The 25,217-nt window shown below is 45.1% G+C and overlaps 1 protein-coding gene across 1 annotated transcript in view; it reads left to right on the forward strand.

Annotated features, from left to right (window-relative positions):
* The first annotated feature begins 6,931 nt into the window (after positions 1-6,931).
* The window catches only part of Gna12 (G protein subunit alpha 12), an 84,660-nt gene continuing 66,374 nt past the window's right edge, over positions 6,932-25,217 (forward strand). The window contains exon 1 of the mRNA XM_075974321.1: positions 6,932-7,381. Coding sequence (XP_075830436.1) covers positions 7,079-7,381 — 303 coding nt within the window. The 5' untranslated portion in view covers positions 6,932-7,078. The remainder of the gene's footprint in view (positions 7,382-25,217) is intronic.

The following is a 25,217-nucleotide window of genomic DNA, read 5'->3' on the forward strand; positions in this document are numbered from 1 at the left end:
TAACTTCATGCCGGGCTCTGAGCAAGGCTCAAACATCATGGGCTGTTCTGAGTTACTGTCTCATGTTTGGCAGCAGTGAGTAGACCGTCCATAGAAGAGAATAGGCTGTAGTCATCCTTCAGGAACACCGAAGAAATCTAAGAAATCTTGTGTTGTGTCTCTCTCTGTCTCCGTGTATATACAAGCCCAAATACATGCATGTGTATTAATGTGGGGGTGTATGCATGCATAGCATGTGTGTAAAGTTCAGAGAACAAATTCAGATGTCATTCCCCCACATTTAATTTGAATCAGCGGCTCTGACTGGCCTAGAACTTGACCGTAGAGGCAAGCTAGCACACCAGTGAGCAGTAGGGATCCATCGGCCTGTCTGCTTCTTCCATTTTGCCAGTGCAAGAATTCCAGGCCCATGCTACCATGCCCAGTTTTTCACATGGGTTCTGGAGATTGATACTCAGTAATTCAGGCTTGTAAGGTAAACAACTTTGCTAACTGAGCCATCGCCCCAACTCAACAAGTGTTCTAATAACAGTTCCATTTTATGTGCTGGTTTAGCTGGGTCATAGTGCCCAGCTAACATCATCGTGCATCAAGCCATCTAACATTGCCCTGATACTTCTATGAGGGTGGATCTGGATGAGACATGAATTTAAATCGATAGACTTAGAGTAAGCCACAATGCCTCGTACTGTGGGTGGACCACATCCGGGCAGCTGAAAGCTTGAGCAGAGCAGACTGACTTCCCTGAGAAAGGACAGTTTCTCCAACAGATGCTTTTGGACTTGACCTACATCTTGCCCTTCCGGATCTCCACCCTGCTGGCCCACACTGCAGATGTTGGACTTCACAGCCTCCACAACTGTATAAACCAATTCCATAAAAATCCCTCTGTGCGTGTATACCCACACCCCTTCTCATACATTCCCTGAGAGAACTCCAACTAAGGCAGGAATTTATTCCAGATCCCAGAGATATTTAACTGGACCAATCACCAGGCTATGTATTAGTTATTTTTGCATCTCTGTGATCAAAAGATCCAAGAGAACAACTTAAGAAAGGAAAGATTTGTTTGGGTTCATGAATTCAGAGGGTTTGATGCATGCTTACTAAGCCCCATGGGCTTGGTTGTTTTCTGTTTGTTCGTTTCAAGGCATATAGGAAGGGGTCAGGAGGCTGGCTGAGTGGACGGGTTAGTGAGTGAGTAGTTAGTAGATGGGTGGATGGGTGGACAGGTAGGAAGTGGAGTAAGTGGATGGATGGATGGATGGATGGATGGATGGAGCATAAATCTAATTAATCATATCAATAAAAAACAAGTCTGATATTGGGGTAAAACCTGAAAGATCAGAGGAGCAGCCACCAGTGGCCTCCTTCCTCTTCTGTTCTTCCAGTCCTAAAAGGACTGAGATCTTGTCTCCACCCAGCCTTATCACTTCCTGTCTCCATCCCATGTTGTCACTTCCTGTCTCCTCTCTGTACAGACCTCTATGTTTACCTAATGGCTAGCTCTGCTCTCTGACTTCCAAGCAAGCTTTATTTGTCAGATTCCAAACAAAATATTACGCAACAGATGGACAGCCAGGTGGGTGGGTGGATGAATAAGCAAATATATTGGCGGATGGGTGAATGGGTAGATATGTAGATGGCAGATGAATAGATAGATAGTAGGTATATGGTGGGACAATTGGAAGGATGGGAAAGTAAGTGAGTAGATAGATGGATATTAGATAATGAATGATGGATGGATGATTAGATAGATGAATGATGTGTAACATGAGGGCTGGGCTTCCGTCCTGCCCAGTTCCCACAGCCAGCAAGTCCCAAAGAAATTACACAGAGAGTTTATATTAATGATAAACTGATTGACCCATTAGCTCAGGCTTCTTATTAACTCTTTTAACTTATATTAACACATTATTCTTATCTATGTTAGCCACATGGCTCAGTACCTTTTTCAGCAGGGTAGCTCACATCTTACTTCTTCTGTGGTCTGGGCAGGACTTGGGAAAGAGCTTCCTTCTTCCTAGAATACTACTGTTCTTATTGCCCCACCTCTACTTCCTGTCTGTTTTTTTACCCAGCACCTGGCTAAGCCTTTCCCATTGCAAACTTGTTTGATATTTATCAAGGTCCATTTTTAGATTATTTTTTTATTTTTTTAGTGAATGTGTCTATGTATGTATTGTGTGTAAGTGTGTGTGTATGTGTGTGTGCGTGCGTGTGTGTATGTCCATAGAAGTCAGAAGACGGTGTTGAGTCCTCTGGATCTGGAGTTATAGGCAGTTGTGAGATACCCAATGTGAGTGCTGGGAAACTGAATTCAGGTCCTCTGCCATAGCAACAATACATATTCTTTTTAAAATTTTTATTTTATTTTTGTGTACAGGTGTTTTCCCTACTCGTATGTTTGTGAACCATATGCATGCTTGGTGCCTGCTGAGGCCAGAATAGGATATCAAATCCCCTAGGGCTGGAGTTGCAGGTAGTTGTGAGTCATCATGTGGATGCTGAGAATAAAACCTGAGTCCTCTAGAAGAGCAGCCAGTGTTCTTCAGCACTAAGCCATCTCTCCAGCCCCGGGCTCTGTTTTTCCGATTTACAGATAAGAAAAGTGAGTTAGAGAGACATTAAATGACTCATTCCAAGTCACACAGCCCTAAATGGTAAAGTAAAGCTTCCAAACTCACATGCATGTCCAGAACCCACAGTATATGTGAAGCATGTACTAGGTCAGGCTTCCTGTCCCGAACCCACAGTATATGTGAAGCATGTACTAGGTCAGGCTTCCTGTCCGGGTTCTGCAATTTACTAACCATACTTATACCTAATCATCCCTGTTAGTGCTTGGAACTCAACGTTCTCTGTGTGTAGGATGGTATGGTGTGTTTGAGAGTTTGTATGTGTGAATAATGTATTTGTAGTGTGCATGCACGCATATGTGTATGTGGGTATGCAGAGGTCTGAGGTCAGCTTTAAATACCTTTCTTCAATAACATCTCTTCCTTCCTTCCTTCCTTTCTCTCTTTCTTTCTTTCTTTCTTTCTTTCTTTCTTCCTCTTTGAAGCAGCGTCTATTGTAGTTAGCTTCAGTTGTCATTTGACATATTGGGAAGAAGGAATTAGATTGGCCTATGGGCGTATTCCGATTACTAATTGATGTGGGATGACCCAAGCATCCTACCGTGGGCAATGCCATGCCTGGGCAGGTGGTCCTGGATTGTATAAGAAGGCTGGTTGAAACACTATCCTGAGTGAGGTAACCCAGACCCAAAAAGATGAACAAGGGATGTACTCACTCATAATTGGTTTCTAGCCATAAATAAAGGTCAGTGAGTCTATAATTTGATATCCTAAAGAAGCTAAATAAGAAGGTGAACCCAAAGAAAAACATATAGCTATCCTCCTGGTTATGGGAAGTAGACAAGATTGCCGGGCAAAAAATTGGGATCTTGGGGGTGGGGTGGGAGGGGGGTAAGGGGAGATGGGGAGAGAAAAGGGAGAAGGGGAGGATGGGGGGAACTTGGGGAAATGGGATGATTGGGATAAAGGAAGGTTGGATAGGGGAGCAGGGAAGCACATATCTTAATTAAGGGAGCCATCTTAGGGTTGGCAAGAGACATGGACCTAGAGGGGCTTCCAGGTGCCCAGGGCGATATCCCCAGTTAGTTCCTGGGGCAGCTGAGGATAGGGAACCTGAAATGACCCTATCCTATAGCCATACTGATGAATATTTTGCATATCACCATAGAACCTTTATCTGGCGACGGATGGAGATAGAGTCAGAGACCCACACTGGAGCACCGGACTGAGCTCCCAATGTCCCAATGAGGAGCAGAAGGAGGGAGAACATGAGCAAAGAAGTCAGGACCACAAGGGGTGCACCCACCCAAGGAGACAGTGGGGCTGATCTATTGGGAGCTCACCAAGCCCAATTGGACTGTGACTGAAAAAGCATGAGATAAAACCGGACTCTCTGAACATGGCGGACAATGAGGGCTGCTGAAAAGCCAAGGACAATGGCACTGGGTTTTGATCCTACTTCATGTTCTGGCTTTGTGGGAGCCTAGCCAGTTTGGATGTTCACCTTCCTAGACCAGGATGAAGGGGGGGAAGACTTTGGACTTTCCACAGGGCAGGGTACCCTGACTGCTCTTCAGACTGGAGAGGGATGGGGAGAGGAGTGGGGGGAGGAGGAGAGGAGTGGGAGGAGAGGGAGGGAAATGGGAGGCTGGGAGGAGGAGGAAATTTTTTTTTCAATAAAAAAAAAAGAAGAAAAAAAAAAAAGAAGAAGAAGGTTAGTTGAGCATGAGTCGGGGAAGCAAGCCAGTAAGCAGTGCTATTCCACAGTCTCTGTTTCAAGCTCTTGCCTCTGCTTCCTGCCTTGGCTTCCAGTAATGGTAGACTATACAACCTGTAAACTAAAATAAACCCTTTCCTCTCCAAATTGCTTTTGGTTATGGTGTTTACCACGGCTAGAGAAAAGCAAATAAAGATACTCAAGGATCTGAAACTCATTGATTCAGCTAGGCTGGCTGGCCGATAAGCTCCAGGGATCCACCTGTCTCTGCCTCCCCACACTCAGTACTGGGGGGGGGGGTTAGAGCCACACACTATGGCTGCTGATATTTCACATAGGTTCTGGAGATCCGAACTCAGGGCTTCACGCTTGCTCTGCAGACTCCAGCCCTTGGATTCTTTGATTACAGCTGTCCAATGCTTGCTTCTCTCCCCGCATTGTGGAGAGAACGGATGACATGAGAGAACGTATGCAGAGGCACTTGAGAAATTATAGCATGCTATATAAATGCCAGGGGTAATTAAGAGACTATTATGGAGTGCATGGATACACGTGTTTATTTCAAGCACTTGAACCTTTTAGCAAATGTGGAGGATATGGCCAGAGCCCTTGTCAAAGTACCAAATTAGATACTATCAACAGTATATAATTTCTCCCATAAAACACCACAATGTGTCACTAAAAAAAAAGCTAAGTGATCCTTTAAAATAGTTAATGATTCTATAAACACTGGCATCAAGCTATTTACAAAGTTATAAAGTTATTTGTAAATGTCTGGAGCATTTGCTGAAAAATGGTGAATTAATTCATTTTTTTAACTGAATAAGGAACAAACTTTTCTAGATCCTGGGTTCAGATTTCCCTATTTTCTCTCCTAGAAACATACCCTTCGGTGTGACAGCACACACCTGTGATCCTAGCATTTAGGTGGCAAAGGCAAGAGGATTAGCAGTTCAAAGTCATCCTCAGCTATATAGACAGTGTAAGGCCAGCCAGCTATCCACGAGACCCTGCTTCAAAAAATAAAACTTGGCCTGGGGAGATGGCTCATTGGGTAAGGTCTATGCTTCAAAAGAGTGAGGACCTGTGTTAAGATCCCCAGAAACGCCGGGCGGTGGTGGCGCACGCCTTTAAACCCAGCACTCAGGAGGCAGAGGCAGGCGGATCTCTGTGAGTTCGAGACCAGCCTGGTCTACAAGAGCTAGTTCCAGGACAGGCTCCAAAACCACAGAGAAACCCTGTCTCGAAAAAAGAAAACAAACAAACAAACAAAAAGATCCCCAGAAACCACACACAGCAAGGTGCATTAGCGAGCATGACAAGATGAGAAGCGGAGACAGAGGAGTCTGCAGAAGTTTGTGAACCGGCTAGCCTAGCAGTGGCCAACAATAAGAGACCCTGCCTCAAACAAAGTGGAAGATGAGGGCCAATGCCAAAGGTTATGTTCTGTTTGTAATGGAAAGTGGGCTCTGACCCGCACGCCTGCCCTTCCCTCCCAGCCTCTCCCTGAGACAAACTCGCACCCTGTAGCCAGGATGGCCTGAAAGTTACTATGTAGCCCCGGCTAGCCTCAAACTTGGATCAATCCTCTTGCGTCTGCCTCTCAAGTTCTGTGATGACCTATATGCACCGCCAATACCCTTCAGAACCCATGCTTTCTATCACCATGCCATATCAGAATGCCTTTGAGTGATTTTAACAATCACGTGCGCGTGTTTGTGTGTAGCAGTGCCCACACATGCAGAGACCATGAGTCATCCTGTGTATTGCCTTTCTACCTTCATTTTTGAGACAGATTCTCTTATTGAACCTTAAACTTACTCTTCGGGCTAGGCTAGCTGCCTAGCAAGTTCCCGGAATTAGTCTAACTTGGCTTCTCCAATGCTGGGGATACAGATACAACTGGGAAATTCATGTTCTCACGCTTTCTCACAAACGCCCTTTCCCACTGAGCCATCTCCCCTTAATCACACTTTAAGATTAAAGTACCCAGGAAGGCCCAAGCAACTCTCTTTTTTTGTTTGTTTTTCCCTTATTTTGGATCCATGCAACACTCAAAGGAGCATTTGTTTGAAAATTATGGCCCCCCGTGCTCCAGTGTTTTTGGAAGGAAAACGGCTGAACTTTCTCCCTAAACTTAAAAGCAAGGGGACCTCATCGGTATTTTCCAGCTTTATGGCCCCGTCTTATGTGGCTCCGGGAAGACCCATAGCCGGACGCAACCTGGGAAACTGGGCAGAAAGTCACTCTGTACACCTGGCACTTGTGGCCACGCCTCGTTTCGCCCAATTTCCAATCCCACGCAGGGTCACTGTGATGGACAGACACTCAGAGAACTTATAATTGGCCTCGGAGAACTGCAGCTCCTCCTCCTCGATGGCCCCGCCTCCCTTTCATTCTGAAAGAAAGAAGCTCGCCCGGCCGTCCAATGAGACGTCCCTCGCCGCAAAGATCCCGCCTCTTTCGGCGCCGGCTCCGCCCCAAAGGCCGCAGGAGCTCCCGCCTCCTCCGAAGTACACTTGTCCAATAAAAAGTCGTGCTCCACCGAATAGACGGCTTCTCAACCAATAAACGGGCTCCTGAGCGGCGCCGCCCCACCCTCCGCGCCTTTCCCTCCGCCCCTCAGCCGGCCGGGCTTGTGAGGGCCTCGGGGCGGCGGCGGCGGACGCGGCCTGAGGGAGCGGCGGGCGGGGCGGCGCCTGGCCCGGCAGGGCCGCGCCGGCTGAGGGGCGTCCATGGCGCGCGGGCCTCGGCGGGGCGCGGCCGCGGCCTGAGGGCGGCCATGTCCGGGGTGGTGCGGACCCTCAGCCGCTGCCTGCTGCCGGCCGAGGCCGGAGCCCGCGAGCGCAGGGCCGGCGCGGCGCGCGACGCGGAGCGCGAGGCCCGACGGCGCAGCCGCGACATCGACGCGCTGCTGGCCCGCGAGCGGCGCGCGGTCAGGCGGCTGGTCAAGATCCTGCTACTGGGCGCCGGCGAGAGCGGCAAGTCCACGTTCCTCAAGCAGATGCGCATCATCCACGGCCGGGAATTCGACCAGAAGGCTCTGCTGGAGTTCCGCGACACCATCTTCGACAACATCCTCAAGGTGACGCGCGGCACCGCCCACACACACCTGGCCCCGAGTGGGCTCGGGACCCCGCCCCCTTTGTCCTCCCCGGGACCGGCGACCCTGCTGCTGGGCGCCCCTCCCCTCCGAAAGGGACCTCTAGCCGCACCAGCCGGGGTTACTCCGGTGACCCCCAGGGGCCTGATAGCTTTCCAGAATCTTGGTTGCCTGGGGACCGTGGGAGTGGAAACTGGACCACGCGCGGGGCCTTGGGTTCTGAAGGACTCTTAGGGCTGGACACGTGGAGTAAGGGTCGCCAACTCTTCCCGTCCCTCCAGCTAGCGAAGTTTACAGTGTAGGTTGGAGGACATCCGTCCCCTGTTCTTACTTGTAAATGAGAATCGACCATTTTAATCGTTATTTTCTGGACACAGTGTCTCATACATCCCAGTCTAGCCTTGAACTTACTAAGTAACTGAGGATGACCTTGAACTTTTGATCCACCCCCCCCCCGCGCGCCTCCCCCGCCGCACCCCCCCTTCCACTCCCCAAATACTGGAATTACTGGGGATGTGGGGCGCTGTGTCACCTCGCTTGGTCCACGGAGGGCTAGGGATTGAACCAGGGCTAGGTGGCACTTGACTGACTAAAACTACCTTGCCAGTCCCTAGTCTTCAGCTTTAAAGTTTTGTTTGTTTTGGATTTTTGAGACAGGGTCTCGTGAAGCCCAGGCTGGCCTTGCTGTGTGGCCCAGGATGACCTTGAGCTCCTAAGACATCCCTCTTCCCCCGTCTCCCCAGTGGTAGGGATTACAGGCATGTGCCAGCCACACATTGTTCTTTAAACTCTTTAGTATGGAGACTTAACATATACATACAAGTTAGAGGAGATGTTAGAAGGAGCTGTGAGACACGGCTCAGCTTTAAAACAAGGATCCATTCTGTGCCGATCTCCTTCACCTCTGACTCCCTGGTCTCTAAGCAAATTCCAGATGTATAACTGTATTAGAAAATATTTTGGTATGTGTCACTAAACAATAAGACTTTATTTACTTTAAAAGCTTACGCACAGGAGCATTATGGAACTAAAGGAAAAAAAAAAACTAGGACTGGGGAATTGTTGGGTGGTAAAGCACTTGTCTAGCCTGTACAAGCTCCTGGGCTTCAGCCCTGCAAAGCAAAACATAAAGCTTCCTGAAAGGCTGCTCACTGTGATTCAGTGTCCACATTGTCGTCGTTGTTGCATGGTTGTTTTTGACTTTGGACCAGATGCAATAATCCTCATGTGGTTTTGAACTCAGGGTCCTGTCCCTTGTGCCTTTTATATTCTGTGCCACATGTACGAAAGAAACAGTCATGTTGACAGAGTCTAGGGCCAGTGTTAGAACTTCGAGTCTGTACAAAAGGGTCTGAAAGAAAGATCTGGAGAGCTGGGCCTGTAGCTCAGTTGGTAGAGTGCTTGCCTAGCACGCACAAGGCCCCAGGTTGAATAAACTGGCCATGGTGGCCTACTCCGTAATTCCAGCACTGTGGAGGGAGAGGCAGGAGGTGAAGTTCCAGGCTTAGCTACACAGCGAGTCTGATGCTAGCCTGGGCTATGTGAGACCCTATTTCAAAAAAGAGAGCTGTAGAAAAGTCTAGAGGAGGGCAGAGAGCCTGCACCGCGATTAGTTTCCTCTCCAAGTTTCTCATCTCCCTTTTTCTTATCTTCTTGATCCTTCCCAAGCCCCAAGTTATTTGGCGGGGAGGGCAAATTACAGGTCTGAGGAACGCAGTCCCAAACAGGTGGAGAGCTTTGTCCTACCCTAAAGCCAATCTGGAGACCGATTTATAGAACCTAATGGGCTTTTAATTTAGCAAGGGGGCACAGAAACCCATCTGGGACGAGTCTTTCACTTCGGCCTTGAGGAACCTTGGTGTAGGGCGGTTGGGCTGGGATCCTGGGAGCCAGACTTCCGGGCCAACACTCCCACACTCAACATGTTTGTTACTAAATGTTTCTTTTTAATACAAGTAGCTCCTTTGGGCTCAAGATGGGAAGAAAATCATTTGAAGGATAAATCACACCCTTTTCACCTTTCAGAGCCTCGGGCAGTTCAGGGTTCTGGCCAAGTGCTCCGTAAACATTAGACAGTCACCTTAAAGGGATGGGTATAGTTGTTCAAATTTCCCTCAGCGACAGAGGGGCAAAACGCACTTGATTGTCACTGAGGGAGTCTGGTTTTATTTTTGCTGCTTTTCTGTATCCCAGAACCAGGTAGGCTTGAGGGCTCAGTTTCTTTCAACCTGGGAGGCAGAAAAAATATTTAGAAACGTAAACTCAAGTCTACTTGAGTCTGTTAAGTACATTTTAGAGAAGTCAGTCTCTGTTTCCTGAGCTCTTAGTGTTTGCTTTTACTGGCCTCAACAGAATTGCAATTTGTTAACAGGTATTCTGCATTGTCTTTTTTTTTTAATGTACTTTGTTAAATTAGTAATTTAAAATGTTTAGTCCTTTACAATTTCATATATGTATCAAATGGCTTTTGGCTGTTTTTAGACTCTAGTCACTATTTTTCAGCCCCTCCTAGTCTCTCTGAGTCCTTCCCAGCAGGCATTTTTTTATACCCAATCTTCTTACTCATCGTTCTATATTAAATGTGTTTTATCTGTGGTAACTAGTTAGAATTCATTTTTCAACTTTAAATCCTTCTCGGTCCCTGGCCTCCCCACTGATCCTGGCCTTGATCAATCAGTTCTCCCAATTCTATCATTTTGTCACTTCAAAACTATTGCGTTGGAGCTGAGGAGATGGTTCAGTGGGTAAGAGCATTTGTTCTGCAAACAGGGTTCCTGGGTTTGAACCCCCAACACCCATGTAAAAAGCTGGGCAAGGCTGTAAACCACAGACAAGGATGGGGCACCAGAGACAAGGATGACCCCAGCGAAGACCCTAAGCAATAGCAGAGAGGGTACCTGAGTTGGTCTTCCCCTGTAATTGTGTAGATTGATGACTACCTTAATTGTCATCATAGAACTCTCCAGAGCTTGCTTGGCAGCCAGCCTGGCAGAAACATGCTTCTAGTTCAGTAAGAGACCGTTTTTCAAGGCCAGAAGGCAATATGATAAAGGATGACACCTGATGCCCTGTTCTGGCTCCTGTGCACACCCACACACTCACATGCAACCACTGTACACCCCACACAGCATATTCTATAAATGGAATTCATGCAGTATATATATCAGGACATTTCTGTGGCGCTCCCCATGTAAGCAACTACACATGGCCATAATTCCCACCTTCCTGCTGAGTAATGGACCACCTCTGATCACCTGGTGAGGGTATTTGGGTTCTTCCCAACTGCCGCTCACTACACATAGAATACTACATTCTTTTAGATTGGTTGGCTGATTGGTTAGTTATGATACGGTCTCAGGTACCCTAGGCTAGCCTCAAATTTAACCATGTTACTGAGGTTGGCTGCTCCTCCTGCTTCTACTACCTTCCAAGTACTGGGATGGCAGACATGGGCCGCTAGTCTCAATTTTGTGTCTGTGTCTATGTTTTCATGTGTCTGGAATAATATTCAACAGGATGTGTTCATCTTTATAAGAAACTGTCAGACTGTCTCCCAAAGGTTCTTTTGTACACATCAGTTTCTCTGCATCCCTGCTGGCATTAGGTGATGTCACCGACTTTCTTCAGCTGTTCTTAGAGGTATATGCTGTATTTTCTTAGAGTTTTAATTTGTATTTCCCTACTGTTAATGATGCTGAAAGTCTTATCATTTGCCTCTCACCCTCTTTGGTAAAAAAAAAAAAACAACAAAAAACATTTTTTTGGTCCCTCTTCTAATTAGGTTCTTTGTGCTTTTATTGTTGAATTTAAGGAGCTCTTTATATATGGTGGATACTAGTCCTTTATTCCACACAAAGATTGTACATATGGTCTGTCCTTCCATTCTCTACATTGGGTCTTTTGCAAAGTAAACATTTTTAATTTCAGTAAAGTCAGTTTATCCATTTTTATTTTTATGGATTATGCTTTTGCTATCATGTCTTAAGAACTTTTTGCTTGGCCTAGATCCAAAAGATTTTTCTCTAAGAGTTTTATAGTTTTTTCTCTTACTTTTAAGTTTGTAGTTTAAGTTGAAGCCTTTTTTTTTCTGCCTGTGAATATCCAGGTTCAGAACTATTAGTTATTTTCTTATTAAACTGCTTTATGTCTCTATAAAAATGATAATCAGTTGGTCTATTTGTATATGTGTAGTTTTGTAATTTGTTCCCATGGTCTGTATGTCCTTATGCTAGTGTCACACAGTGTTGATTACTGTAACTATAGATGAGTTTCAGTATTTCTCCCACATTATCTTTTCCCTTGTCCCAGATTTTAGCTAGCCCAGGGCCTGTCCTTTTTTCCTTATAACTTAAAAAAAAATCATGTGTATTCTTATGTCTTAGTATGGGTACACTCAGGAGTACAGTGCCCTTGGAAACCAGAAGAGGGAGTTGGACCCCCACCCCCACCCCCACGCCAGAGTTATTGTGGTTGTGAGCTGTCTGATGTTGGTTATGGAAACCTAACTTGGGTCCTCTACAAGAGCAGTACACTCTTATTCCCTGAGCCATCCCTCTAGCCCCAGTGTAAGTTCTATAAATGACCTCCTATGTCTATAAAAACATTGTTGGGAAATTGATGATATAAGCCAGAAGATCAGCTTGGAAAGAACCTCATGCCCATGTTGAACTTTCTAATCCATGAACACAGCACCTTCGTTTAAAGCCTGATATTTTTTTTTCACCAGCCTGCTCCACTTCTCGTGATCCTAAACATGTTTTATGACGTTTATGCCCCAGAGCAGAGTTTTCTTTAAGGCAATTATAAAAGATACTGTGCTTTCGCTTTCAGCCCACTCACTGTTAATGATAACAGTGCACTTGGCCTCTGTGTTTGGGTCTTGTGCCATGATATTGCTGAGTGGTTGTAGGGGCTTTCTGTCACTTGCAGTATTCTGCACAAACTGTTATGTTATTTGCAAGTAGAGGCTGTTTTAATTCTTCCTTCCCTTGAGTCTGCCCTTGTACATATGGCAGTATTTAAGAAAATGAGAAGTTGGAGGTCTGGTGGGAGAATGGAGGGGGACTAAAGGGTAGATTTAAAAAATAAAAGCAATTGGCATAGTTCTGAAAGAAAAGAGAATGCCTTTCATTTCTTTTTCTTTGCCTATTGCAGTGGCTACAATACTATGTCAAGTGAGAGTGCTGAGAATCCTGATGGCCTCTCTTTTTTTACTGCCACTGACAGTCAGTGTTTTCTATTCGTTGACTAATTTTTTTGTGCCTTTGTGTATGTGTGGCTGTACCTGTGTGCATGTGGAGATCAGAGATCAACCTTGAGTGTCATCCCTTGCTTTTGAGACAAGGTCTCTCACTGGCCTAAAGCTCACTGATTAAGCTAGGCTAGCTATCTGGGATTCACCTGTCTCCTCTTTCTCACAGTTGGGATTAAAGTATACCACCACCACGTTCAACTTTTTCATGCCAGTTCTGGGACTCAAACTCATGTTTCAGTACTTCCTCATGTAAACACCCTACCAACTGAACGATCTACTTGACTGCATTGATTGATTTTAACACCACACTCACACCCACACTTTTTTCTTTAGTGGTTTAGGAGATGGTGCCCATGGTGTTGCACATGCTAGATAAGTGCTCTGCTGCTGAGCTCTCTATTTTTCTACTCTTCCTAGAGGGTTATTAGTTTTACTGCTAATTTTTCCCTAACCAAAAATGATCAACTTTTTTATTCCATTGATTTTTTTCTCCTCTGTGATATTCCAGTTTTAAATTTTATTTATTTCTGTTTATTTTCTTGTTTTTAAGAATTGGAGTGGGGTAGCCAGACTAGCTTTGAACTAACTATGGCAATCTTCATGCCTCAGCTTCCTGAGTTCTGAGATAGGTGTGAGCCACCACCCCAGGGTTAATTCTGCTCTTTACTGTTTCTTTCCTTCTGTTTACTTTGGATTTAATTTGCACTCCCTTGTTCCTGGTTTGTTGAAAGAGAGTACCTCCCCAGAGGTGGGATTAAAGGTGTGAGCCACCCATGTTTGGCTCCTTTCCTTTTTGCTGTTTTCAGATAGCCTCATGTTGACTGGTCTCAAACCAGTGATGCAAATGAGGCTGACCCAGAGCTTGCTATCCTCCAGCCCCACCTCCCAAGTGCTAGGACTCTCCACCTTGTTGAAGCAGTCTTGTTTCTGCCTTGCAATGAGCTCCTCACTCTTAGATCCTACTTTCTCTGGCTTCATCTCACCCTTAGAAGAGCTGGGATTCTGGGTGCACACCACTCACTGTATCTGCATATGGCTTTTTAGGGGTTCTGAGGCTTGAACTTGGCTTTTCAACTTGTCAGGCTTCTGAGCCAAGCGCCTTTACCACTGAGCCATCCCACTGCCCCAGACATTTTAAGTCCTGCCTCCACTGTCACCATATATCTCAATATGCTCTTTTGTTTTTAATTACTCTTGTGTTCATTTATTTATTTTATTTAGCTATCTTCGACTCATGAATTATTTGTATGTCTGATGTAGTTTCAGACTATTGTCAATTTGTTATTGAGTACTTAGTAGAGTTCATTGTGGTTAGAGGACACACTGTATATGATTCCTGTTCTTTTCTATTTCTTGAGTGTGTTTTACAGCCCAAATCACAATCTCTTAAGCATATATTTTATGGTCCTATTAGTAAATATTCTATAGGCACTTAAATATGCATAGCTTGCTATTTGCTGGAATATGCTGCACATCAGCTGTTGTTAGTTGACATTGATGAGCACAGTATTCTTACTGAGCTGTCCAGTAGGTTTCTTCAGTTCCTGAGAGTCGGGTATTTGGGGCCCCAACTATAATTGTGCATCTGTAGCTGTGTCCATTTGCTTCGTATATTTTGAGGTTCTGTTTTGTGTTCCATAAACATTCACAATTTGAAGCATATTTCTCTGAGTGTATGTGGCCTTTTCATGAAGTTAGGATGAGTATATCAAGCCACAGACAGTGAGGGAACTGTCTAGTTTCCTTGCACTGGTACCTTCTTTAGCAGCCATTGTCTCACAGCTTTCTATTGATGATTCCACAGTGTCTGCTCTCTCTTGCTTGTACTTTTCATCTGCTCTCCCCCCACCCCACCGTGTGTGTATGTGTCTGTGTGTCTGTGATGTGTGTGATGTATGTGCCTGAACCCAGACATACGTGCTGTGGCACGGATGTGGGTGGAGGCCAAAGAATAACTTGTTTTTTGAAAAAGGGCCTCTATGTGTATCCTAGACCAGATTCTGACTTGTGATCCCTCCTTCCTGAGCTTCCCCAGCACTGGGGTTATAGGCTTGTACTACCATACCCAGTTTATGAAGTACTGAGGATCGAACTCGGGGGTTTTTTATATTCTAGGCAAATATTGTACTGACTGAGCCCTTTTGCTCCTCATTCTTAAAGACTATCCCATCACCACCTTTAGAATTCATATTTAACACTTACTTATTTACTCTGAGACAGCATCTCATACAGCTTGGTCTGGCCAGCCTTGTCTGTGCTCTAACAAGGACAGCCTTAAATTATGATCCTCCTGCCTCCATCTCCCTAGCTCTGGGATTATAGGCATGTGCTACCATATCTAGTTTATGTCCTCCCAGTGATGAAACCCAGGGGAGATCCTCTATCAAGTGAGCTACATCCCCAGTGGGACACTTTTAGTACTTAGAAATCTTCCATGTTCCTCCTCCCATACCGTTGATTTTGGAGAAGTCCTTTTCATATGTTCCTCTTTGATGCTTTATTTTTCTCCAGCTATTTTTATGGCCTTTTTTCTTTGTCTTTAGTTTCCAGAAATTTAATTATGATTTAAATCAATATAGATTTCTCTCTGCTTATCCTGTTTGGGCCTTGATCATCTTTCTGAGTTTAGACATTTATGTCTTTTGCCAGATTTTAGGGGAGGGTTCCAGCAATGTTTTGTCAAATACTTTTCCGTTCCATGCACTTTTTTTTTTCTTAATGTGGGACTCTATTGACAGAGCTGTCCATTTCTTTTTGTTGTTCTGTTTTGTTTCTTGTTTTCTTGGACTGGAGGTTGAGCTGCATGCCACCCTCTAGCCAGGCAGCCCCTGCACACTCAGCTGTTGCTCCAGCTGCACTTTTGTTTTTGATCTCTGTGTCTGTTTCCTTGTCCAGTGAGGCTCTGACATCAGCCTCTGGGCCTGGGTGACAGAGTAACACTAACCCAGCCCCCGCTTCCTGCATCCTTGGTCCAGTATGAGAACCCTGACACTAAGCAGTGGAGGAATAGAAGCATTCCTGCCAATCAGAGGGTGGTAGGTTAGACCCCTTTGTGGCACTGCCACCTCCCTCTGCTATGCCACATGGAGCATGCCTGTCTCCTCGTTCCTCAGGGCAGGAATATAGAGGAAATCAGCTTCCCTCTCCACTCTGCTGAGCTAAATATTTAAGCCTACTTGTTGCTTTGATTTGCCATAAATAATCCCAATAAGACTGCCTGGTCCATTCTTTCTCCAGTCTTAAAGAAGACACTCTCTTGATTCCTACCTGGGGCTCCCTTGGGGCTTGTATATTAAGTATTTTGGAAACCATGTAAGACTATCTTTAGTAATAGAATGGCCCCCGCACTGAAGCCCAGCTTGGTATCATCTGACAGAGTTTTCATCCTTTGATCTGTGTGTGATGTGTTCAATTTTAAAACCATTGTTAATTACTGAATTTCACATACAGTTTGAAGCTAATGATCTGTTTGGAGGATCTTTGTTATATCTTGTAATTCCATCTACATAATTATAATGTTTCTTATTTAACTACTTCAACTGAGATTTGCCTTGCATATGTATGCATTGCTTTAGAAACTTCTGGGAAATTTGGATTATTTGAGTGGGTAGTCCCACGTTGAAGCTGAAATAAAATAATTAAATTCAGAATGTTCAGGGTTGGAAAGATGGCTCAGCAGTTAAGAGTACTTCCCACTCCTCCAAAGGACAGAAATTGAGTTCCCAGCACCCACATCAGGTGGCTCAAGGCTATCTGTAACTCCAGCTCCAAGTGATCCAGTGCCTTCTTCTTGTCTCCATGGGCAGCTACACACACGTAATATACATTCCATACAAGCACACATATAAATAAAAGTAAATTTTTAAAAGATATTTAGGTTTAAAATGTGCAATGTACTGTACTGGGAGCTGAGGGGGTACATTTCATGAATATCAATTATTTCCAGCCTTGGGCATCTGTTTCCTGCAGAGATATTGCACAAGTACCTAGAGTATGATTGTATATAGGAGTAAACACCACTGAAGAGGCAGAGAGATGACTCAGTGGGAGAAGGGAAGATTAACCCTGGCAGAGGCATCAAGAGGCCTGGTCCAGGAAGTGTGAATGCACCAGCCTTTGAAGATGCTGGAAGATTCCAGCAGGTAGAAAAGAAGGATACAGATGCAGGCAAGAACCATTTGGGCATATGCAACAGCTAGAACTGAGGGGACAGTCAGCACAGGTATGAGCTGGGCTTTGTAATTTAAAGGAGTGGTTAAAATATGGTTGTTTGCTGTGGCAACTACAGCCACAATAGAAAGTTTATATACAAGCATCTACTTTCAAGGATATCTATGGACTGCAAATTCAAAACTTTTATTGTAAATTGGAAAGATTGTATTAAAATTGGAGGTTTTAAGCATTGAAGCCTAGCTCAAGTGTAAAATGATGGATGCAAGCATGAGGACCTGAGTTCAGATCCCTCAGCTCCCACATAAAAAGCTGGGCACAGTAGTGCATGCCTGTAACCCCAGCACTGGTGGAGTGGAGACGAGGGACCTGCTGGCCAGCCAGTGTTGCTGACACCGTGAGCTCTGTGTTCAGTGAAGAGAACTTGACTTCAAAACTTAGGTGGACAAGAATAGAGATGAGACAACCAGTTATCTGCCTTTAGTCTGCACATGTGTACAAATAGGCAAGTGTACCTACACACACATATACGCACATGCATGTACCCTTCATACACACACACATGCTCAACACAAAAGAGTCGTTTGGGTTTTGTTATTTAGAGCTTGCGGCAAAGGAGTCTGAGACTCTGGAGATGCCTCTATTGCCTGTTTGTGTTTTTAGTCACGTTGAAACTCCTGGCTTCTGCTAGTCACTGATTTTTGGGCTCAGAAGCCCCACTTGGGGCTTAGTGCCTCCCACAGTGGGTGGGCTGGCACGGGTGCTGAGGCGGAAGTCAGCTCCCTGGGTCTGGAGCACAGTTGGGTTTTTACTGCCTTGTTGGCAAATTGCACTTGAGTAAGCAAATTTTCTCTTACACTTGGACACATGTGGTTGGTTCTTTTGAAACACCCAAAAACAAAAGCATCTTTTCCATCAGTTGAGGGAGAAAAAGCCAGCAAGAACGTTGTGGCTACAAAAGGGACTCAGAGCTCCAAATGATAGGTCTTTTCCTCCCAGATTCCCAGTTATTTGTGTGAGAGGAGCAGCATTTGCACTTCATCATCTGTCAGGTGCATTTGGAACAGGGCTGTTGTAGGAAGCCTGCTGGTTAGTTCCCGGCTGCTCAGCCCTGAATTTATCACACAGAAACCATATTATTTGCAATACTGTTTGGCCAATATCTTAAGCATATTTCTGGCTAACTCATATCTTAAATTAACCCATCTCCATTAATCTGAGTATCAACACGAGGCTGTGGCTTACCAGGTAAAGTTCCAGTGTCTGTCTCCAGCAGGGCTACATGGCTTCTCTTAACTCTGCCTTCTTTCTCCCAGCATTCAGTTTAGTTTCCCCACCTACCTCTGTTCTGCCCTGCTATAGGCTCAAGCCAGCTTTCTTTATTCACTAATGATAATCACACCATACAGAGGGGAATCCCACATCACAGGGCTGCACCTGGTATTGGCAGATGTTCAGAGTTTAGCAATTTTGTTATGGCAAAACCAAGAATGGGCCATGGAGCCCATCAGTCATAGATGAAGATATAAAATGTATCTAGAGCTATAATTACAGGGTAATTGTCAGAGGAACTTGTGTAATGCTGCTGGTCCTTCTCTCACTACCTGAAGGGCAGCAGCATCCCTAAAGATACGTAGATTACATCTAGACAAAAGGGTCAAAGCCTGTGAGACTGAGGCAGGAGAGTCACTGCAAATTTGCAGCTGGCTTGGTCTGTGCTTTAAGGACAACATAGGGGACACCCTCTCTGAGGAAACCAAGAGGTTTCACAACCAAGTTCAATCCCCAAAATCTATATAAAGACTCAAAGAGAAAACTGATTTCACAAAGTGGTGTCCTGTGACCTCCACATGTGCACTGTGGCACTCATGTGCCCGAATATACATATCAAGTGTATTCACAATAACAAATATAATCGAGGTTTGGAAAAGAAAATCAAAAGAGTTGCAGTCTTTGTGTCTCTTGTCAAGTGAGCTATCAGAGCTGTCACCTAATATTACCTGATTCCCTTCTAGGGTAAACAGAGCAATACTAATTATTGCTGACCTATGTCACAGTCTTTCTGTGTGTATCTTTTGCCAGTTAAGACATCTGTGTTGAGCTGTAGAGATGTCTCAGTGATTAATAGCCCTGGCTGCTGTTGCAGAGGACTCAAGTTCAGTTCCCAACATACACATGGTGGCTCATAAGTGCCTGTAACTCTAGTTCTAGGGCATCTGACACTCTTTCTTTGGCCTCTGGAAACACTTGTATGGACATGGTGTACATATATACACATAAAATCAAGTAAGACATCTGTTTGGGGGCAGAGAGTATGGCTCAGTAGAAAAGCATGGGTTTAGCATGCATGAGGCCTTGGGTTTCATTTCTAGCACCTTTCACAGGAAAGTGTCTGTGTCTGAATACATGTTTAAGTCTGTCCTGGTGCACTGGCTTTGGAGAACAGGCATAATTTTCACTCCACATTAGTATATCTATTGGAACAGCTGCTTCTGCATCAGTTTCTTGAACTAGTCTGAAAATTGAACTTTAGATACATACTATCTGTGGGGCAACAAGGAACAGTTGTTCCAGGGGTGGGGGCTTTTGAGGAGCAATCAAGAGTTGCAAATGTCCAAAGGAGGTAATATACAGCTTCAGCAGTCTGGTGACTGGCAGCTTTCTCTGGACTCTGGCATCTATTTTACCATCTTACCTGGGTACAATTGGCCCTGTAGAGTTGGACTGCTACAGCCAAGGCAATGGTAATGATCAACACTGTGCTAGCCTAGGCTTTTGCAGGTGACAGAAGGTACCAAGTAGCTACTGCAGCAGGGTTGAGCAGAATTGTGGGTGGAGGAGTATACAAATGCAGATAGTGGATTAATGTCATGACTGTGTCTACTGGGGATGAACCAGTCATCAGGGTCTATTTGGAGCAGTAGAGGAGTCAAATGGCTCTCAAGTGTGCAGGAAGACCTGCTCCATCTCTCAGAGCCAGTCAGAGCCAGGTCCTGTGTGTGGCTCTTGGGCTTATTATCTCTTAGGTGGCTTATCTCTGGGGACTGGGAAGATAAGGGGAGGACAGAGCAGAAGGCAGGTCGTCACTGTCAATAGCTGGGAGGATGCAGCCCAGGAGACCTTGCCTGGCTTTTGGCTACTCCATCCTTCTAATGGGTGTCTGGTGAGATTTGCTTGATTAATCCTGCACTGTGCGGGGCCAGTGCTTCAGACAGATGGGAAATTTCCATCAGGACCAGGGTTAAGGTGGACACACCTCCTCAGCCACTAACATCACCAAGAGACACAAACTGCATGAATTTTAAAGGTGAAATTCTGCTTGTTTTTGTAGACAAGATGTCCAGGGCTCTGAGAAAAAGACCCATTAACGCAGAAAGGAGTTACTCCCTTCCAGCTCCCTTCCCAGTTGTAGTTATTAATTGCTTGAGAGGAGCTTTCAGCCCACCTGTAATCCTAGCACTCAAGAGACTGAGGCAGGAGTTCACAAATTCAAAGTCAGCCTGGCCTACAAAGTGAGACAGACCCTATCTTAAAAAAACAAAAAGAAGAAGAAAGAAAGAAAAGAAAAAGAAATCACACAAAACAGGACTGAAGAAATGAGCTCAGTCAGGAAAATTCTGGAAGACCAGACCGTAGTTTGATCCCTAGAACATAAGTTAAAAAGCTTTGTGTAGTACATGTCTGTGATCCCAGCATTGGGAAGCAAAGACAGGATTTCTAGGCTCTCTGGCCAGCTTGTTGAGCCTACTTGATGAGACCTATCTTAAAAAGAAAGTGGAGGGGGAGGTGGACAGTACCTGTGGAACAACACCTGAGGATATCCTTTCACACATACACACATGCCCTCCCCTCAGTACACACGAACATATTTCAAAAGATGATTTTTGAAAGCTTTTCTCTATTTTAATAGGATTTTCAGCTCCCACTTGAATTTCTATCTTTAATTCTTGCCTCACACAAGGTAGCCAGTGACTATATATTTTTGTGGCCACATGTTTTTTTAGGGAAACAATTTTATAGTTCTAGGATAGGGAAAGGTTGTCCTAGGACCCTAATGACTTGTAGCTGTAGGTGGGAAAATGCTGTTAATATTAATTCCAGGGTGTGGTAGCACCCATTTATAATTCTAGCACTTGTGAGTTGTGGACATTAGAATTAGAAACTCAATGTTATCTTCAGCTACATATTTGAGGTCTGCCTGGGCTACTTAAGACACTTAATCCTTGGGAGGCAGAGGCTGGTGGAACTCTGTGAGTTCAAGTCCAGGACCACACAGTGTAACTCATCTCAAAACAAGAACAGAGAGGGAGAGAGGACCAGAGGAAGACCCTGTTAGAGGATGTGGAGTGTCACCTGGGAACTTGGTCATTTGCCTCCTTATCAGTACATATTTAGTGTGACTATAAAGTACTAAGATGTTTTAAACAAATATACCAGGACTGCCAGCGACTAGTTAGAGCAGGTGTCTCATTAAAAGTAATCATTTGGGGAAGCTGAGTCAGCAAGTCCCTTAATGTCTAACCATGAGCCAGACCCTGCCGCAGCTGCAGATGGCCAGTCTGCCTAAGAGGGACGCCTCTATGCCAACGTGGTCTGTATTCTTTTCTACACATCTTAATTGTCACTGTGTCAAAGCCTTAGGTAACCCTGTCTGGGTAAGGCTGAAGTTTCTGGTGGACAAGATCTTCACCCTCCTAACCTCAACCACTATGATCCTCCTACCTTCTCCCACTTCCTCTTTAACCCATATGCCAAGGAAGGAGGAATGGCTAGCTGTACTGGTGAGTTTGGGGGAACAAGTGGGTAGACTGGACTCAGCAGTCCTGCTATCAGAGCACATTCCCTTTTCTTGATTCTGTGGACTAAGGTACTTGCCTGTGTCTGTTGGTTAACTTTAAAGAGCTTGCCTGCCCTCAAGCTAAGCTCTTAGGAACACACTCAACATTTTGATCTCCCTTTGCTTGACTCCTACATTTTTCCTTTTTATTTTTTATTTTCTTTGTTGTTGTTTTGTAATGCTGTTTTGAGATAGGGGCGCACTATGTAGCTCAGGCTGACCTTGAACCCATGATTCTCCTGTCTCAGCCTCCCAAGGGCTGGAATTACAGGTGTTTTCCAGCCATACCCAGTTCTGACTCTTGTTTTAAATCCAGAATCCAGTCAACTGGTGTGAATGTGAATGCTGTAACTAGGACAGGGGGAAGATCCTAGTACTGGGGTTGCAAGAAAGAAGCCATCCAAGAAAAAGACAAGACACACGGACAACACGGCTTCTCTGCATTCTTGCTAATGAGCTCCAGTCTGGGAAGAAGCAGACCCAGGAATCTGGGATTCAGGGGACCTTGGCAGGGGCAGAGAGAGTATTGTCTCCAGATCCCTGGCTACACCTGCAAGTAAGACTAAGTCCTGGAACCCTAAGCAAGATGGAAAACAGAGTTCAGCCCAAACCAGTGTTTGGCATTCTTCACCTCCTTCCTCAACCATGGACTTGCAAACCATGTCTGTCCATCCATCAACTTCAACTCTGAGTTTGGAAGCAAGAAGGAAAAGTACATGATGACCTAGAGCACTTCTGAGAAATGGGTCAACGGAGAGCCACACATGGGGAAACTAAAAGAAATGGCCTGATATAGTTGCACATGCCTGAGATCCATAAGTGGCTGGGCAGCTTGGGCTACAAAGTAACGGCAAGGGCAGTCTAGGCAACCCCATCTCAAAATAGAAAATCAAGAGTGGGAGAGATGGCGCAGAGGTTAGGAGCGCTGCTGCCGCTCTTCCAGAGGACTCAACTCTGATCACAGGACCACATTGGGGAGCTTACTGCTACCTATAGCCAGGGGATCTGATACCCACTTCTGGCATCTATGGGCATATACATGGCATATATACACAGATTCAGATAAACTAAGTCTAAATAAAACAAAAACAAAATTTGAAATGGAGTTCAGAGGTAAAGTGCTTAGTTAGCATGTATAAAGCCCTACTTTCAATTCAGAGGTGAGAGAGGGAGGGAGGGACACACACACAAAAAGAAAGAGAAAGAAAAAGAGAAAGAGACAGACATAGAGACTTTTTAGATGCCAAAGCCAAAAGCCTGGAAGACGGGAATGGAGAAAGCCAAAGACTGAAAACCAAGTCTGAGAAGGGAAAAAAGGGCAGACTGGAAAGAAGTAGATTGCCCAGGGCGTTCTATATTGTATGAGAACACAGGGCATATGGATCAAAGATGAGTGAGAGAATGGCACAAGATAAAGAGGCATTGCAGTGCTAATGAGAAGAGTTAGTGCAGATAACAGCTGGGAGACCAGCAGAGAACAGGTGAGAAACTGGGGGCAGCAGATAGACACAACTGAAGAATGCCTTAACAGCAGCACCAGTGTCTCCTGGACTCCTGCAAATGCTTCCTGTGGAACGAACATGGCATCAGTGTCCAGAGGCTTGTGGCTTTCCTTCCCATCATAGATCAGGAGGAGTGGGGATTGGCGTGTTCTGGGATCACCTCTTCCTCCTGTCATCTCTCTTCACATGGCCGTCTGTCCTCATGGTGTTTGCCCTTTGCCCCTGATCACTGTGGACAGGCCGTCTCAACATGGATGTGCCTACAAAAAAAAAAAAAGGCCTATTTGAACAGAGAATTGTGTTCCTTTGACCACTGCTGAACTGAGGTCCTCAAAAGGAGAACTGTGTGTGGTTCTTTAATTGTGTGTGTGAGTGTGTGTGTGTGTGTGTGTGTGTGTGCACATTGATGTGAAAGTATGAGTATGTGGGGGTCAGATAACAACCTCATGTGTTGGTCCTGATTCCCACCTTGTTTGTTTTGGATTTTGTTTTTGTTTTTTCTGCTGTGTACCCCAAGCTTGCTGGCCCAGGTACTTCCAAGGATTCTCCTGTCTCCACTCCCTAGGAATGGAGTCCTGGGAATTCAGACACATGCCCAGTACGTAGGTTCTGTGGACTTGAACTCAAGTCTTCACACTTGCACAGCGAACACTTTAACCCACTGAGTCATCTCTCCAGCCCCAGGAATCATTTTAGCAATTACTGGTTTTTGATATTTTAATGTATATTTTTGTTTGTGAGTGTATTCCCTATTCATGTGAGTGCCTGCAGAAGTAAGAAGAGGTTGCTAGAACCCCTGGAGCTAGAGTTACAGGTAGTCTTAAGTTGCCTGCTATGGGTGCTGGGAACATGGAAGAGTAGCAAGTGATCTTAATCACAGAGCCACCTGCTCCAGGTGTGGCAGGCCACTCTGGCCTTGGTACTGTGAAGGTATTTGGCTTCACAGTTCTCAACCCCTCCTCCCAAATACATCCTTCTCAGTGGTTCAGTGGTGGCAGCCTATGATTACTGGGGAGAGACAAGGCAGTGCTTATGTTTCAGAGAGGAAAACAAAGCTACTAGTCCATGTGAGATGGACTGCATGGTAAGCAATGGAAAGATAGTTACAGGTCCATGAGCTTGTCTAGTAAGAGAAACAGGAATGCTGGAAGTGTGGGAATTGCTACTTGGGAACATACACTCCAAGCCTGGTGTAGGAGGATAAATGCTCACATTTCTGTCAAGCTCACCTTCTCATACTACCTACCCTTGTTCACACTCACATTCTCACTGGCAAATCATCTCACATTCACTCACCTTGTGCTAGCTCACTGACTTGCTTATTGCCCACACTTTTCTCATGCTGGCACACATATGCTCACAGGAACCACTTCATACTGACACATGCTAACCTTGTCAGGCACCCAAACTCACACCAACACTCAAATATAAGCACAGTAGTATAAGTACTAGGATCCTGTTTTTAAAACACATATATTTATTTCTAAGATATAACTGTGGACATGTTAGCTCTAAAATATATTTTCTACAGTAAATGGTATTTTAGAAAGTTCTATGTAGCTCTTTTACCATGTGAACCCCTAGGAAGATAGCCCTCCCATATCAACTGAAGTGTTGGTGCCTGACGGCAGCTCTTCTGCAGTTGCCCAGACACTTTGATTTTTGAACTGTAGGTGTTTTAACTTAAGTTCTGGTTAGAATCCTGCGTTAGAATTTTTGTCATCTCGACTATTTTCAGAATGTGTAAATATTTGCCAAGCAGACCACAGCATCTTCAGCATTTTCTTTTTAATTGGAAACTTGTTTTAATTCTTGGTGACTTGCCTGAGTTCCCATCCTCCCCTAAGTCTCTCCCGTGACCCGCGTGTTTGTTATATATACTTGATGGGCCAGTGTTGAGGTACCCTTAGGAACTAGAATCCATGTTTACAATAGGGTCCACTCTCTATGTCATGTGATTCTGTGAGTTTTGGCAAATGTATCATGCAGTAAAGTTTCTCTGGCCAAAGTCTCCTGTTTCCTACTTCCTCCTCCCCCAGCTGCTGGCTGCTGGTC

This window comes from Microtus pennsylvanicus, chromosome 1 (genome assembly GCF_037038515.1).
Source record: "Microtus pennsylvanicus isolate mMicPen1 chromosome 1, mMicPen1.hap1, whole genome shotgun sequence".
Lineage (NCBI taxonomy): Eukaryota > Metazoa > Chordata > Mammalia > Rodentia > Cricetidae > Microtus > Microtus pennsylvanicus.